Raw genomic sequence first — 18,856 nt, 5'->3', positions numbered from 1 at the left:
GGAAAAGTAAGATAGCATCCTTCTCACTTTTACAATGAACATAGTAACTCCTCGGTGACTTCTCCACAGCTACTTTCACGAAAATAATGCAACAGATGTCCTGCAAATCCGCTCCTTTTCCAGTACTTTTCTTTTTTTCCCACGCCCTTGCTCAGGTCAGAAACTCTGGTGTTGTACTTAGCTATATCTTCTCTCCCTAAGCACTCCTGTGTATCCTTATTATGAATTCCCGGCCACTCTGCATTCTCAAAGCCTAGTCTACACCTCCTCTAACCCTTTCCCTCCCAACCTCAGCTCGTCTGTGTCTCCAAAGCACCACAAGGGGGCCGGAGTCATCATGGCTTGCCTCGTGTTCCTAAGACAAGATCTTAGTGGCTTTCCACGGCCCTTGGTGCTCCGAGCATCTCAGCCCCCGTCTGCCTCGTCCCCGTAGCCAGGATTATTGCAGTGTACCTTTGAGGTGCTCTCCCACAGTGGCCCCGGGGGACCTGCCCTTTAACTTGGTCGCAGCCTCGCGCTTCGGCCAGTGGGATTTTGTGATTGCCCCGGCAGCAGGGGCATGCTCCGGTTGGTTCTCCTTCTGCCCACCACCCCAAGTGCAGACTGGCAAAGGAGCCCTGTGCAGATCGCTCGCCCGATCCCACACAAACGCGTGAGAAAACAGAGGAAAAACAAAATTACGGCTGTCGTCGTGTGTCTGTGGCCGTAGTTAACCGACGGGAGGGCCAGATCTTTGCTGTAAAGACCATGGCTCCTTACGGGGCGGGGGGCCTAGCCACTTTGACCACGGCTCTCATGCTCTCACTCTCCTGCTCCTGCCCTCTGGTCCTGCCCATCATCTGACCTCTCAGGGTGCTTCATCTGCCTCCACCCTGGGCCTGGCTAGCCACTCATGACCTAGGAATTTCGGGGCGAAATGTAATTTTCTCCAAGTGCCACCCATGGGCCCTTAACCTAGTTACATGCCACCCTGAACTCGTTTCGCTGAGAACCACGACCCTCAGGATTACCCGCTTCATGTCAATCTTCTCCTTCTCCAGAACAAAGACTTTCATGAAAGCAGAGACCCACAAGGACTGGATTGTAGCAGACAAACGTGTTGATTGATCCAGAATTCGAAAAACACCACCGTGGCGTGTTGGGGACGGCAGCACAGGAAGGAGCGAGGTGTGGTGGGTGCGGGTGCCCTGCCGTCCTCACAACTACCCGGCCGTGGGAAAGAAACGTAGGCGGACATCTCTTACGCAACCCTCACTATGCGACTCTCCCCATATCCATTCATGCAAACTTTGCAATAATCATATGGAAAAGATGTCATTCGCATTTCTATTCTAGAAAGTAGGCTAGAGCATTTATGCGATTTGCAAAGGTCCTGAAGGTGTTAAGGGCCAGGGGACAGGGGCAGCTCATTAATGATTAATGAGTTCTGAGAAATCTGAAAGAGAAGGGGGGGAAACATGATGGATTCCTGGGATTAGATGAAAAGACAGGATCTATGGTTGAGACAAAACCCACCGAAAGATGGGCTGGTCGGATTAATGCTTGAGGACGTCAGAATCTATACTTCATATTTGACAGTTTACCATGTCTTTCTTTTTCAAAAACCTATCTCACTTACTTTTAGAATAATGCTGCAAGACAGACGCATAGCTATTACTATTATTCCCATATCCTATGTGGTAGTTTCAGAGGTTAATACATTATAGTAAAAAATTCCATAAAAACCAAAACTGATGATTGAAGAAAAGACAATCTAAGATAGAATGAGAAAATTTTAAGGCAGATATTCTTAATAATGAAAAAAAATTTTCCAGAAAAAATAAAATATATCAAAAGGCCCAGAAAGGAATTAGAATTTAAAATTTTTAAGAGGCTGAGGAAGAGGGGGGGGAAAGATAGAAAATGGAAAAAGTATATAAAGCATATTAGCCAAAGAATTTTTTACTCTCACCTGCTTTTGTTCTTTATATACTTTGAATTATAAATACAGGCAATAAAGCATGTATTAGTTTCCACATTACCTTATAATGTCCTTATATTGCAAGAAATGAATAAAAAAAATCCAGGATTTTACTATTCTGTTACATTTAGCTGATATACTGGCATGAAAACTTGGGTTAATATTTGTCTTTCAAACATTTTACTTTAGGGCTATCTTTCAAATGCTTGAGGGTTAAAAAAAATTACCTGATGGATTGTTTCCCTAAATGTCTGAGTTTGTTTTGCAATAAATGCAATGTTCTTCATTCTCCTAAAAGCAAAGAAGAAATAATTTATCTGAAGAAGAATGTAAAAATTCCATGAAATAGAATTTGATGTCTTTGTCCATGTTTGGGGGCTATAAGTTACACAACTGGAGAAGAAAAATGACTGAAAAATATTGTAAAAAGGAAAAATGCTAAGGTTTATGTGAAAATCATTGTAACTATATCATAACATATGTATATTTAAGATTGAGGTTTATATGAAAATCATTGTAACCACATCATAACATATGTATATTTAAGATTCCCACTTATGTAGGAGACATTTCTAGAAAACATTCATTTAAATAATTTCAAACTTTCTTTTTGGATTTTTAGTGTCAACCTTTGATGTGAAATAGTTGAAATATTATAGGAAAAAATAGCATAAAATAAAAGAAATAAAGTTGAATTCCATTTTGAGAGGTTCAACCTATGGGATTCATATGATAGTTACGTTATAATTATTAAACGCTTTTTAGGAAAAGTCAAACATATAAGGAAATGTGTGTGTGCATGAAGATCCTCAATCTTTAGGAGAAACAGTAGCTCAAAGCTCCTAATAATTAATGACCTTCAACTTACCCAACCCATATCAAAGACTCTTGAAAAGGAAAAGTGTAAATATAGGTCATGTCAACTTCCTTTCAAATTTTACCCTAAACACTGTAGAAATCAGCGTCTACTTAAAGTTATAAATGGATTAAGTAGATTAAGATACTTCATGAATCAGTATGTTAACGGTGAATTTAACTCTGAAGCACAATTATTTCAGGAGACAAAGTCCTCTAATTTTATACAGAACATCTCAAAACCATGAAGGATGTGATTTCAGTTAGGGTGACGTTGTCTTTTACTCCACAGAATATAAGTTCCTAAAATGCAGTTCACTGTGCACATGTATGGGTTTTACAAATTTCCTCCAGATAATGTTTCCAGTCTATAATCAATGAAAATTAGTATTGAGTACAAAAGAAAACATAAAATCACTATAGTAGCTCCTAACATATGACAGAGTCAATTCTTCAAAAATGTTACCTTTTTATTTCATAATTATCTGCATAGATCTGTTAGCCAATCATTATTTCAAAAATGTTTTTAATATGCTGTTAGTACTGACTCCTAGACATCCTGTGGTAGAGAAGCCTTTTAAGTATGTTATCCTAGAATTTCTCAAGGTCAACTATTAAAGCATGTTTTAAAAAACTATCAGCAACAATTTTAGGGAACTAATGGCTTCGGGGACTGTCTGGAAAACAGTAATATGAGTAATATTGTCTTTTACTTTTCCCCCGGGGTAAGAGTCAGGATTTACAGTGTCGCACACATTGCAATGGACATTTACATGGGATGAGCTCCAATTATAGCCAATGGAGGCTTTGAGGTTGGCTTATACCATGGGCTGCAACACAAGGGCAGAGGGGGAGGTCTGAGGTGTAGGATCCAATACCTTCAACTTCATTTTAACCATTAGAGCTAAGTGCTATCTGACACAGATAAAACTAACCCTTCCTCATTTTTTTTATTTTTACAAAATTTCATGGTTAAAAAGAAAAGTTTGAAAGTTGTTCTTCTAAATTATCAAAGGGAAGCAAAAATTAATTCCATTAATGCCCTGTGATTCAGTCTTGCCTCCATCCAATCAATGCCATCTGGATACCTTTGCTAAAATGAGCTTTCCATAGTTAAAATCAGATTTTGGTGAAACATCTTGGACTGTCATCAGGGGACCCGGTTTCCACCTCTAGCATTTTCTCCATTTCCTTCCTTGTAACTTATCTTTCATGATATTGAATATCTCTTCTGTGCATACACTGATCATTTTCACCCTCAACTTGTAACAGCGTGTTTGACCTTGTTTACCATGCATGCTGTTTTGTCTGGAACGTCATAGGGTGGGGGATGCCCAGATTTTGAGAATTTGGAATCTTGGATTGCCCAGGTTTTCTCCACCTCAGTCATCCACTGTTCTACTGGGTTTGTGCTGCCAACACTTCTGATCATTTCCTTCCTGTGTCTCAAACCCTTCAAAGGTCCTTCTGTTCTAACAATCAGATGTAAATTCTTTACTACGATGCCTTTCATAATCTGGTTCTTGGCTACCTGAAACTTGATCTCTCGTCTCATCTGACCTCAAATTCAATGTTCTTCCTTACAGATTTGTCTGGATGATTTTACCCTTGGTGTCTCAATATCTAGAAAGCTTTCCTAGAGCACCCAAGACTGATATTTATATCCTCCTGTTATCTTTCAATAGACAGTAAGTATCCAGTTAACCATTTAATGTTACTACTAAGGGCTCTTTTTGTATAGGAAATTCATTAATGGATACAAATGATTAATGCATATGTGCATGTTTAAAGGGATATAATGGCAACAAATCTATACTTTTAGCTATGGGAACCATATTAGTATTGCAACATCATACTTTTACATGGTAGTGAGAAAACCTTGTCTAACACTGAAAAGGCTACATTTTAATAAGGAGGAAGATTACAGAGAACAACCTGAGCTGTTATATGGCAATAAGTTTCTAAGAGGGACTCTCCCCAGCAACACTAAGGGAAGCAGAAGAATGTATAACCTCCTATCATGTTGCCAATGTAAAAGGAAGTGTGGGGAGTACTATACTATTCAGTGTGTTTTGTACCGTCTGGAAACTCCAGGGAGAAGGTTTTCCCCAGGGACATTCATGCCCAAGGGACAAGCAGTGAGAATGAGCTTGACATTCCCAGACCTCACTGCTTCCAAACCCGTAGCAGTCTAGGGTAGACGAAGGTCACGGTGACTCTATTCTCTTACTACGAGAATCTCTGATCCAGTCTTCTAACGAATTTTTTCAATGCTGTTTATTTTATTTAAAAAAATGTCTTGTAAGAAATGATAAGTATGGTTGCTTTTTTTATGTATTAATGCAGCAAATCTCCCCTTTGCCCCTGTACTGACAGTGTGGAACTTGCTCCACACGGAGCTCAATTAACCTCTTAGAACACCGTCCTTCCCTTTCCTGGTATCTGTGCTTTATCATAAGACCTTTGGTTTGCTTCCACTGTCACTGCAAGGCTGAGCAACATGTAGACAAAATGTGAACAGCTAGAGGATATCAGTAGTATTGTTGTCATGGCCTTCTCAAACCCAAACATTTAAAAAATCTGCTGGACATATACTCTTAAGGATTTTTTCCACAGGCATATCAAGTAGAGAAAATAACTTAACATCATTTAATTATTTTAATAAACTACTGGAACAAACACGTTTTAATGAAGATGTAACAATTATCCTTCTTTTTTTTTTCTTTTTGTATTTAAAAATAACTTTGGGGCTCATTCCATGAAGGGAGGCCACCTTCCTGCAGTAAGGCCAGCCCAGTGCTTTGTCAGGACTCTCCTGGCTTATGTGTGCTGTCCTGACATAATTATGAATAGCTCCCTATTGCTGTGCAAGTGTCACAGTTTCTGCGATGAGTACTCTGCTCATCATAAGCAGACAGACTGTTTCCCTCCCTCCCAATTCTCAGATGGCCTTGAAGTTCAGAACTTCTGGTAACAGTCAGAAAATGGAAAGAGGGTGATTACTACTCCCCAAAGCCTTTGGTTTTTCCTGCATCAAGCTTGCACTGAGTAAAATCTCATTCTTACTAGATTGTGTGCCCTAGATGGCATCGTGACAATTCCTTTATGGTCTCGACTCCTCATTCCTTCCCACGCGGGAATACCTTGACATGTGTAGAAACACATGGATTTTCTCCCTTACCACACCAAGAGACCCTTAGTGGACCTTGATGTGGATTTGGATTATACTAGCCTTAAAGAAAAAAGTCAAAACAGATTCAGGCTTTCAGATGTGTGTTCAGATGGATTTGATTTCCTTCCCTCTCATTTACAAGGTGCGAGACTTTCATCTTCCTCATAAGAGTTTAGGGACAATTGTGGCTATAATATTTTCTTTGTAAAATCACACTTGAGCTTTTTTTGAACTTTAATCATTTTTACAGTTATTTATTACATTAGTTTCATACTTCTGAATTTGAGTAATAATTAAATCAGTAAATGTGTTAAATTAATTTAATACTCGGGAGCCTACCCCGAGTTGAAGATTTTATTCAAAAGAAAATCTTTAGTCACAGGAAAAGTTCATGGCAGCCTCATCTGAGAGCCATCAAAAGAGCCATGGCAGGGCGCCTGGGTGGCTCAGTTGGTTGGGCGTCTGACTTGGCTCAGGTCATGATCCCACGGTTCGTGGGTTCGAGCCCCACGTCAGGCTCTGCGCTGACAGCTGGGAGCCCAGAGCCTGCTTCCGATTCTGTGTCTCCCTCTCTCTCTGCCCCTCCCCTGCTCATGCTCTGTCTCTGTCTCTCAAAAATAAATAAATGTTAAAAAAAAAAGTTAAAAAGTAAAATAAAAAGAGCCACAGCACCTACAGTTCCATAATTAGAGAAGTAACCTTTTGGCATTAGGCAAGGGCAACGCCCGGACAGTGAAATCTGACCAGCGTGGGTGTACTACTTATTTTCACTCTGTCAAAAAAAAATTGGCTGTCCTTAAATAGTGTGAGCTTTTGTGTGACAATCTAGATTGCTGGGTCCTGAAAAATCCTAAGAAGTCCATACACCCACCTGCACCATACTTGGCTTGGGCTACTGGACTGCAGCACAGACCCCCATCTTCCCCAAGGTCCAAATCCTCCCACTTTCCAAGTGTTGCCTTCCTCACACATGTACATCACTGTCTTGTTTTCTTTACATCTGTTTCTTGAAATTCTGTGCACCCATTAATTTTTAGGTAAAATACAAGTTTCCCAGGAGCAGATTACTCATGAATCCTTAAAATTATTGGGAAGGAATATATCGGTTTACTTCTTAGGCCATACTTTGATAAAGGAAGAAGTGGAGGGGACCTTAGAAATTGATGTGTCATGAGAGGGAAAAGATGTCCTCTGTGGGGAGGGGGGTTCCCCTCCTGGGGACCACAGTCCTAGGGACTCTAGCACTGGGAAAAGATTAGTGGTGGGTAAGGGGTCAATTGTGTTTTTTTTTTTTTTTTTTAATTTTTTTTCAACGTTTTTTATTTATTTTTGGGACAAAAAGAGACAGAGCATGAACGGGGGAGGGGCAGAGAGAGAGGGAGACACAGAATCGGAAACAGGCTCCAGGCTCCGAGCCATCAGCCCAGAGCCTGACGCGGGGCTCGAACTCACGGACCGCGAGATCGTGACCTGGCTGAAGTCGGACGCTTAACCGACTGCGCCACCCAGGGGCCCCGGGTCAATTGTGTTTTAGGGGTGTTTTAATATGACTAACTGTGAGGATGCCCTTCATCATTCAGTACGCATCACTGTGGAAAAATTAAAGGAAGAAAGATCCTTTGTGGAAAAGGCACCCAATTAGACAATACAAGACCTTGCTAAGTCAAGACAGGGTGACAAGCATTTTCTCCCTGGCTAGAAACTCTAACCCCCCAAATTCCTCCACACTATGATTCTAACATGTTAGCTATAAAACTAAACTAAAAAAAAGGTTTTCCCCATTTGGATATTGGAGATGTTGATGTAGAAAAATCATAAAGAAACACTTTGTTTAAAAAAGTTGTGTTTGGGGGAAAAATTTCCCCTCAAGCTATATCTTTAGTAAGAAGAATATATATAATATATACTATAAAATATGATGTATATGTATTATACATGTATATCCACTTTATATAGTTATAATGTTTTATGGAAACATGTTTGTCTTATTAAATTCACACTTGTTTCTCTATAACCAGAATAAAGCATGATTTATCTTCTATGAACAAAAATGAGGATCTTAAACAAGATTCATGGTAATCAATTAAAATACTGACAGGAGTTGGAGGTCATTTCAATCATTCTTAGATTACAATGCCTGCAGCACATTTCTTGGAGCGGACTTGAGCACATTACCTTTGTTGCACCATCAAAGCAGATAAATCCTGTGCTAAAGTCAATCGTGAGTCCCATTAGATGACTTTCTAGCACACATGCATACGTCTTGCACTAGACAGAACAGAAAACACTGTTACTTTTCATGTGATTGACCCAGTACCATTGTTCATAGCCAGCATTCATCAAAGACTCTTTGACAGCTCCTATAATAAGTTGTTTATGCAATAGCTAATGTAGTATCAGCAATAACTGTACGAGGAGCATAGTATTATTGACATCGTAGTGTTAATAAAACTGAAGCCGAACAGCTTTTCACCTGCCAAGGGGCACGCGGGGCCGAGTTTCCAATCCTGTGCTATCTGAACATGCTTTTACCTAGGGCTGCACTGACACCCTTTGCCATATCGGCAATAAAACCGGTATAAAAGTGTTTAGGTGTAGGCAAGATTACGTTACGTTGCTACATTCTAAAGCTAAACATCATTGCATTTTCATTAAGCCAAAAGTGAATTATTAAAGGTTAAGGTATTAATTCAATTGTTGGCCTACCAATTTCTTGGATATTATTAAAGCAGAACTCGCAGGCACATGAACACAGATTCAGGAACCAAGGCGAAACGTGTAAGAACATCATTATCTTAAGAGTCTGTCATATAATGTTCATCCATGTGGTACAAGCTATTTCCCCAAAGACATTCACCCCTTGTTTCTTATTTGTATAAACCTACTGATTCTTCCAAAATCACCAGGACTTTTTACACGAATATGAGATTAAATTATAATGTTACTTATATAAATATTTTGGAAGACGAATAAAATAAAGATACTGAAATTTAACAGTAACAAATATGAAATGAAAACTTGGAACTTATGTGCCACAGGATGCATTTTTATGTCCAGAGGCCACCTTTATTTTCATTTAATTACAAACTGTACTGGGATGTTCAAATGAAGAAAACTACTCATAATTCACAAACAAGGAGGAAGAGAGAAAAGAAGAGAGAGACAGAAACCTATCTCAAGCAAATTTTCAATACCAATATTTACATGATATTTGTTTTATAATACTGTATATAAAAGTATATTAAATGAATCAGATTCTGAAGATAAGGATGGCTAAATGCATCAAGTTGACTTCACCAAAAATCTATATTCATAGCTTTAAGTCCAATTTGCATAGGAAAGCTACATCTATGCCAATTATTCCTTCACAGTTGAATTTTTCAAAAACCAGCTCAGAAAACAAACTTAATGGGCCTTGTAAGTTCAGTTTTGGGTGTAATTTTGTTTAATGCATGGGCATCTTCCGTGCTTATATCCACCCATCACCACTTCTTTAAAACTACTATCAATATTAAGAAATGTTTGGGGCACCTGGGTGGCTCAGTCGGTTAATCGTCCCACTTCAGTTCAGGTCATGATCTCACGGTTCCTGAGTCCGAGCCCCATGTTGGGCTCTGTGGGGACAGCTCGGAGCCTGGAGCCTGCTTCAGATCTGTGTCTCCTTCTCTCTCTGCCCCTCCCCTGCTCATGCTCTGTCTCTCTCTCTCTCTCTCTCAAAAGTAAACATTTAAAAAATCTTTAAAAAGAAATGTTCAAGGCTATCTCATTCCCTCTAATTTAGACATAATTGTTCTCTATTTTCAATTGCTATAAAAGAATACGTCAGGTGAAAACACCTTCAGTACAGAACATGAAAATTTATCTCATTAAGTTCAAAATTACAAATAGAATCAATTCATCAATAACCATTAATTTGAAACAGATATATAAATTGAGACTCGCTAAAGTTTAATTCTATAATTTATAATCTTTAATAAATATATATAATGAATATAATTAATGTTTTAAAAACATAACACTTGATTTATTGTTTAATTTCTATTTATTTTATAATGAAAATTGAATTATAGTTAGAAAAAAGTGGAAAACTATACTTTTCAGGGGTAATTTGCAACATTTGAAAGATTTTTACACAATTATATATTATTACACAATATTTGAACATATATCACACATAAAATATTTTTTAATATGTCCTTTTGGATGACAGCTAAATGTCTATACCTGGATAAAACATGTAATAATAATTAAAGAAAATCAATTTTGTAAGTCACATGCTCTTTCATTAAAAGTTCTATTTTAAGGGCACCTGAGCATCTAACTCTTGATTTCAGCTCAGGTCATGATCTCAGGATCATGGGATAGAGCGCTATTTGGGGGCTAACAAAAGTTAACAAGGCGCTAATTTTTTTTTTTTGAATGTTTATTCATTTTTGAGAGAGGAGAGAGGGAGAGAGTGGGGGAGGGGCAGAGAGAGAGAGGGAGAAGAATCCAAAGCAGGCTCCAGGCTCTAAGCTGTCATCACAGAGCCCAATGCAGGGCTCGAACTCAGGAACCATGAAATCATGACCTGAGCTGAAGTGGGACTCTCAACCAACTGAACCACCCAGGCGTTTCAAAGCATTAAATATTTTACTTTTCACTTGCTATGTGCAAGTGAATGGTATTGTGAGACGGTGCAAAGAAATGCATTGCTCAGGACATTACCTTAGAGAATATGCAGCCCAGAACCAAAAAAAAAAAACAACAACAACAAAACAACAGTATTAAATTACATCAAAACATCATAATGTTATCTCATTTCTAAACACCAGGGGACTTAAAATGAAATCTTGAATTGAGACCATTGGATAGATAATGTCCATGTAGTTGTTTGCAAGTGAAGTGTAATATTCTGGGAAAATGACAATTAGGGAAGCTTAAAAGTATCATTATGAATAACAAAAACGTCCACTCGTATTCGACCAACATATTTTAGTGCTCAAAATGGTCTTAGGGGTTGATACTTGAAATAAAATAATGTAGAAGGTTTTTCATCTTTCCGTTTTTGATATTAAACTATGTATTGAATTGAGGTTCTATATAGCTAACTTATTTAAACAATATTCCTCAGTTACGTTAATATTTTAAGAGACATGCAGGTCAGCAGAGCTGTTAGAAAGGGTCAACTGAGCAATGAAGCAAGTGAAATTTGAGTCTTCTTGTCTTTTTCCCCTGATTGCCATGTCACACTAGTGCAAACTGATATGTTCAATATAGAAGGTTATAGTCAGAAATAAAGGAAATTAATACATGTTACAGATCAGCTCAACGTGTTGCAAAATATGCAACCAAGTCTCCTAATATAGGCAAGCATTCCAGGAGAGTCAGTGCCATATTCTCATCATTAGAGATTTGTTTTCGAAATTAAGTGTCCGTGTGTCTATTTAGGTCCTGGCTCTATGGGCCCATTTGCATGTGGCAAGCACATCACAATTGCTCAGTTTTGACCTTGGTTTCTGTCAGACCTCAGCCACAGGACCCGTATTTGGGAGCCTCTTCTATCTCATGGTCCCATGAATTGTAGGGGCTGAAGGCTCTATGAAGTTTGATCTAGATATAACTTCACACTTAAGAAATACAGCTTAATAAATATCTGCTGAATACTTGTGATGTACAAAAGGCACTGTATCCAGTTGGTAAATGAATAAAATAATCCCAAGCAACCTGTAAGTTAGTGTGGGGAATGGCAAGCATACGTCACCCCAATACAAGATAGAGTGTGAGCAGACCTAGGAAAACAGACAAGCACACACACAGAAAAGTGATATTGGTGTGCACGTGTGGGACGGGTTTGAACGGGACTGTTGTGGGAATAGTGGTAATGAGCAGAACGGGCTGGAAATCAGGAAAATCTTCACGATGACGTGACCTCTGAAAACATGTCTCAAATTCCCTGTGTGGTTTTGAAGGGTGGAGATGAAGGAAATTATTTCTAGAAAGAAAGAGCATTGGGAGTGAATGAAACCATTCAGGCTAATGGTCACGATTGGAGAAGAGGAGGTGGCTTTGTCAAAAATTAAGGAAAGTCACAGCATTTTCTATTTGAGATTTAAACTCTAGGGGAGCAGTCATTCATTGTTGGGAGGCACAGGTCCTAAAATTTCCCAGGCTCTCACCTGTATCCGTTCCACTTCCAAAAAGGTTGCTGTTTGGAAGGCTCGTTCCCACTGGGCGAGGTCAGAGTCCAACTCCACGGAGAAGTAGAGGTCTTCTCCAGACTCAGACTGCACAGTGAAGCAGTGTTTCCGCTGGTCCAGCAGGTCACTGTCCTGATGGAAACCTGGAGTTACACAGGCTGGCAAACATCAATCCATATTGCTGACATGGCCATACCTCGAATCAGTGTTGATTAATGCACGGTGGAGATGCCCAGGTCATACGGATGACACTACATCTTCCTTAAAAATGGTCATAGCAGGGGCGCCTGGGTGGCTCAGTCGGTTAAGCGTCCGACTTCGGCTCAGGTCATGATCGCGCAATCTGAGAGTTCGAGCCCCACATCGGGGTCTGTGCTGACAGCTCAGAGCCTGGAGCTTGCTTCAGATTCTGTGTCTCCCTCTCTCTGCCCCTCCCCTACTCATGCTCTGTCTCTCTCTCCCTCTCTGTCAAAATAAATAAACTTTAAAAATGGTCATAGCAGCCTAAACTCCACACCTCAAAGTCCACAACCAATGTATTTCTCCTCATTATCAACACGGAAGCATCGCATGAAACAGAAGTGAGGATGGCTGGCTTCTATGCTTACCAGCAACATAACTTGCAAAGCATTTAACACATGAGTTCAGTTTAGACTGTACGAAGTGATGACACACAACCCTCTTTTCTTTTTCCCTCACAGAGCTTTCGAGACGATGAAGTTAATGCTTATCGGTAGGTTTGCAAATTTTAGAAAGGCTAGCAAGCAGGACTTTTTCTGTTGAGTTGATTTCTTTAGCCCTTAAAGCCACATGACCATATCTACACGAGAAATGGAAACAATGAGTCTAGGTTGTCTAAAAAAAACTGATCGCTTTTAAAAAATACATATTTACCTTACTTATGTAACTATATTTTATTAAGTCAAGAAGACTGATGTGGCACAGTCTTGTTAGACGTTTTCAACTGTGTTCACCTATCTATGTGTATGTCAGTTTCAGAGATATTAAAAGAAAATGCGGCTAAGAATTGATGAAATAGGGTAATCCCAAGCAATATGTCAGATATGGCCTCTGAATTACATGTGGAGTGTGCTGAAAATGGCCAAAGCGTAGTCACTGGGGTCTTTCACCATTTCTTATACATAACTATATAAAGGTATCATTAAACACTCACAAATGTTAGAAGGAATTCTCTGCTCTGGCAAGTGTTTTCAAACTAATAACTACCTTATCAATAAACTCAGTTTTCTTTTTTTTCCTATTTGGATGCTTGAAATATGAGAGGAGAGTGAATGAACAGCAGTTGCTTCTGGTTGTAGAATTTAGCTTTGATAACTGCTGCCAGGAGATGCTCAGAAGCTTAAAGAAAGTTACATTCTCTTTGTATTTACTGATTTTCTTATACTATCTTAAGGTGAAAAAAAATGAAAACATATCTTCAAAAACATAGTTCAGTGATAAGCTATTGTAAGGTACCTTTTTTTCCCCCCATCATTCAGCGTTTACAATGTCTGCTGGAGTGACAAAGACAGATATTAAGTAAATTACAAGTAAATAGGTCGGGACGGATCCTTATAAGTGCTGTTATGGAGAGTAGGAATGCAGTTCACACCAAAGTGGATTGGTGAGTCAGGAAAATATCCTCTAGGATGTAAATTTTAGGCAGTGGCTGAAAGACACGTGGAAGATTGAGGTAGATGGGCGGGAAGAGGCCTTTAACCAAGGTATTGGCAAAGTGTGGTGTTGGCACATGCATTGAAGCAACAGCTTCAACGGCATTCCAGAAATCCAGACAGCGGGTGAAAGAGAGGTCGAGAGCCATTGCTGAGACAGGTCATGAATTCTGGACTTTCACGAAAGTGTAATGACAAGCTACCGTGTTTAAAAAAAAGAGCAAATCCTTTCTTTATGTTGTAAATATTTCAACTTCTATATTACTTATTTAATTGGCAACATTGGCACAAAAACTGTAACCAAATACCACAGGATTTCTGGAAACCTTGCCAATTTTATGGCTTATTCAAGAGGTCTTAACTTTCTTTGTTATATAAAATTGTAACCTAAAATAATCAGTGTCATTAAGAGCCAGAAAACTGTTGACATTTTTCCTTCTCCTACGTTGCCATGAAATCTTAAAATAACCTTCATTTAAGATTTTTCTGTTTTCTTGGCAGCTTAACTACTTTACTCTTTGAAAACTTGGTTTAGCATCTCTTATTAAATTGACCCAGCACTAGAGCTCTCAAAGACAGAGAGTTCTCTGTTCGACTCTGCAAATAGAAGTTCAACATCTGGGAACACTTGCGGTCATTGGTTATTGTTATTTATAAGGCACTCCTCACATGCTGACTTACACTACAGCCCCTGTGGGCACCCAGGCGCTCAGGTCTCACAGTTTCCTGAGGGAGACAAAATATATAAAAATAATAAAAAGCATCATGACAGTGCTATGTAGCTAAAGTGCTTAAGGAGCTGGAATGGGAGCAATCAATCATTCTTGAAAGTGGGAAGGAGAAAGTTTTGTTCTGGGAAGAATGTCTCATCATCAAGGACTTAGAGATCCATGCAAGGGCAATCCGTTGCAAGCCTGAATGGTCTCGGGTCCTCCTGTTAAGACATTCGTTCAAATGACCGCCTGCGCTGTGAGAACCCCCCTGGAAGGTCTGAGGTAAGCAAGAGGCGGAATCCGCTGCTTTCGACAGAGAAGAGCAAGAGAGGCAGAAGATGGAAAGAGGAACATGCGCATATAAATCTTAGCATTGTTTCTGACATAGGGTAGTTCTGAATTAACATTAGAAATTTCTATTACTAGCGCTGATACTCAATAAAGTAAATATATATGCTGTTCCCTAATCTCTACTTCTTTCATTTGCTCTCTGTACGCTCTCTGTTTATCTTTGGTCAGGGTGAGTTTGGCCCCAGTGGAAACAGTAGCCTCCATGATATTTCTTGCTCATTGGAAAGTGTCATTTAACGAATGGTAATAAAATAATAGCTACACAAATCATGGACACTATGTTTGTGCATTGGTCTCATTTACGACTTCTCCGGAAGTACCCCCTCATTTTTTAGATTTATTCCAAGTCTTCTGGACACTTTCTGCTCACTAATCACCAAATGCTGTCCTTCTTACGGTTTGTCTCAGGTTCACAAAACAATATTACACAGAAACAACACCTTACAGATATGTTTGCTATTAATGTAGATGCTTTTCTGAGACGTTCAGAGGTCAGTGGTATAACCAAAGTGGTTTTTTTTACTAAAAAGCAAAACAAACTATGTGTTTAGAATAATAATTATTAAGACGGTAGACATAGCTAGCCATAAACTTTCTATTGTATTTTTAAAAAAATTTTTAATGCGTATTTGTTTTTGAGAAAGAGAGTGAGTCACAGTGTAAGCAGGGAAGGGCAGAGAGAGAGGGAGACACAGAATCTGAAGGAGGCTCCAGGCCCTGAGCTGTCAGCTCAGAGCCCGACGCAGGGCTAGAACTCACAAACTGAGAGATCGTGACCTGAGCCGAAGTTGGACGCTTAACTGACTAGGCCACCTAGGCCTCCTAACTTTCTATCGTATTTAAAACCTGTAAGATTAAAGGCAGAAGAAAGGTGCCAAAAATCAGTGTGTTATCCCTATGGCAAAATTTCTACATCTATCAATATGGTTTCTTCTCTCCTTCATGCTATAATCATTTCATCCAATACTTGCTAATATGGCAAGTTACTTGTTTCACACTTTTCCAGTTAGACTCATCATTGCTCTAATAATAGATTTTTTTTCTTCAAGTTAATGACATTTGTGGAATTGAAAATAGAAATGAAAAAAGAATAGGCAGATGAAGGATGGCTATTTTTGCATTATTATATTAAATATAAATGAATTTATAAACTATGTGACTTAATATGTTTTTGACTGCTATGTTTGCTACTGCTTCCTTTACTTGGACTTATAGTGAATCAGAAAATCATTCAATCATCAGGCGTGAGTATTTAAAACAAACAAAAATGTAATTTTTAATGAAACAAGAAGACTGGGCCCAGAAAGGGTTTTTCAGCTACAAATAATAATTTCTAATTTTTTGTGACTATTCTAATATCTAAAAGTGAGAACGAAAAACATACCTTCGGAATTAAATTTTGCCAATTGATTTTAAATTAGACTTTCAAGAATGATTGATTCCCTAAAGGCACTTATTAAATCTACATAATAAAATCTACATATAACAACTATCTAAATCTGATAGTTTTAATAACACTACAATACTATTTTCATTTTTTTAAGCTTATTTATTAGAGAGAGAGAGAGAGAGAGAGAGAGCAAGTGCTCCGACTGGGGAGGGGCAGAGAGAGAGAGGAGGATTCTAGGCAGGCTCCATGCTGTCAGCATAGAGCCCGATGCAGGACTTGATCTCACTAACCCGTGAAACCTGAGCTGGACAGTTAAGAGTTGGACACTTAACCAACTGAGCCACCCAGACGCCCCAATACCATTTTCATTTTTATGACAGTATTATTCTTAACATTGCTGTGCAGTGAAAATTTTTATATAAATAAAAATATTGTTAGGAATATTTTCCTTTATTGGATTTTGTAAAAAAGGAAGTTGGAAACTTCACTCGCAATATTGTAATTCTGATTCTATATATTCCAGAAGAAAAATGACATTTGCGTATTATTTAGTCAATATGACCAATATGGAAAAATAACTTTGTTTTAAGTTATAGTAACAATAATTACATAACTTTCATTTTCTTTATGTAGGAATACATCAGAAGTAAGTGAAGGTAATATACATGAATTTAAATATTTCCATTTTTTATGGCTATGTCAGATACCACATATAAAAACTTACTTTTCTATTAAAATATCACCTAATATCAGGCAGAGTAATTATTTTGAACACCACCTATCCTTTTATTATTACTTATATATTCACAGGTAAATCTCATGATCTGAAAAAGTACTTAAGTTGAACTTCTGAAAAAAGTAATTGAAGTTAGTATTTACAATTGTTAGTTTTAAAATGATTTAAAATAAAACTCAAGATGTTTTAGACACCAAAAATCAAACCAGGTGAACATTCTCTCTCTCTCTATGTATACATGTATATGTGTATATATATATATATACATATATATATATATATATATATATATCTGTATACCAATTCATTTTTTTTTTATTTTAGTTGCATTATCTGGCAAAAGAAGGAATAAAACTTTAAATTTCCTTACTCTTCTTAGGCAATTGGAATTGCTGATATAAATGGACATAATAACAAATTTCAGGAAAAAAAACCCACAATGCATAGTCTTCATGTACTCTCTAAATTAATCTGTATAATAATCCATCAAAATAGGCTACCGGCCTTACTCCCCTGAGGAAGGAGCTAGGTCTTAGACATACTGGTCACTCCCCCCAGTTTTAACCTGTTTGGACTTAGGGATTATGATTTCATCAGTTTGGGAGTTAGCTCAAATATGAATGTCAATTTTACCACTTCTTTTCACCTCCCTGAGAATCAGCTCAGGCATTTTAAAAAGATGATAATACCTGCTTCAAGGTTCCTGTAAAGGTTAAATGAGTTGATACATGTATATCGCTTAGGAAAGTAATGGGCACATATTATATTAAGTGCTCCATAATATCATTAATATCACATAATATCACTAATAATCACAATATTAGCCATCACTAATGTTAACTATTACTAAAAATCTGGAATAGATCAGACCCAGATCTTATGTACACTCTAATATACACACACTCACACGTACACACACACACACACACACACACGCACACATATTTCTCTGTAATACAGTGTAATATTGCTATGACACAAGGTGAGATATATAAGTAGAGTCAGGAAGGCTTCGTTTTCTAACAAAATTAACTAGCATATTCATACTGAGAGGGAAACATGTTTGCCAGAATTGTTTATTATATAGGCAAATGTGAGTCACCGTTCTCTGGATACGTGTGTGTGCTGTATGTATATGTGCCCATACAGGTGTGTGAATTCAGTTTATAGTAGCTTCCTAAACGTTAATTAACCCTGATCCTTATAGATATTCATTTGTTGTTCCTGTTAATAATATTTGCCATTTGAAATATATTACAGATGTTATCAAATCATTTTATAGACATTATTCCATTATCCCTCTTATATTTAGGAAAATTAAGGCTGGGAAAGGTCAAATAACTTAAGCAAGTATACATAAGAAAATTCAGAGATTCTGAAACCATACTCCATGGGGTCAATGAGGTGGAAACCAGCAGAAAGTTTAAAGCTGGTTTCTCAGAGAATTGTTTCCCCCTCATCAGCTATTGTGTCTTTTCAGACCCCCACTAGCAAACCCACTAGCTGTCTCTGCAGAAGCCTGGACTCAAGGCTAACTGATGTGGTTCCAGCCTATGCACAAAAAATACCCTACCCAAGACTCCATCCCCCTTATACCCTCTCTGGGAGCAAGTGCATAGCCCTCTCCTTGTCCGAAGACAACCTCCTGATGTTAAGGGCTGGAGTTTGCCTTGTTCTGATGTTAAGTGTCTATCCCAAAGTGAATGAGGGTGTATGTTACATATATGTGTGTTCAATGCACATGTTCCATCTTTCCTCATGAATAATCATGTTTCCCCACCCTTTTCATCAATATGCATGTAATCTCTTACCCTGAATTTCCTCTTT

General features: G+C 38.2%; 1 protein-coding gene across 5 annotated transcripts in view; it reads right to left on the bottom strand.

The window, feature by feature from the left end:
• Positions 1-18,856, bottom strand: part of SNTG1 (syntrophin gamma 1) — a 900,934-nt gene that overhangs the window by 46,544 nt on the left and 835,534 nt on the right. For 4 of the 5 annotated variants that reach the window (XM_058699165.1, XM_058699168.1, XM_058699167.1 and 1 more), the window contains 2 exons: positions 12,146-12,298; positions 8,163-8,255 (listed from right to left, as the gene is read on the bottom strand). In XM_058699165.1, the coding sequence (XP_058555148.1) occupies positions 8,163-8,255; positions 12,146-12,298 (246 nt within the window). Of the gene's footprint in view, positions 1-2,187; positions 2,252-8,162; positions 8,256-12,145; positions 12,299-18,856 lie in introns of all 5 variants that reach the window. The other variant, XM_058699169.1, reaches the window with a different exon arrangement.

This window comes from Neofelis nebulosa, chromosome 14 (genome assembly GCF_028018385.1).
Source record: "Neofelis nebulosa isolate mNeoNeb1 chromosome 14, mNeoNeb1.pri, whole genome shotgun sequence".
NCBI classification, from domain to species: Eukaryota; Metazoa; Chordata; class Mammalia; order Carnivora; family Felidae; genus Neofelis; species Neofelis nebulosa.
The sequence above is the reverse complement of the archived record's forward strand: the minus strand, read 5'-3'. Positions and strand labels throughout refer to the sequence as shown.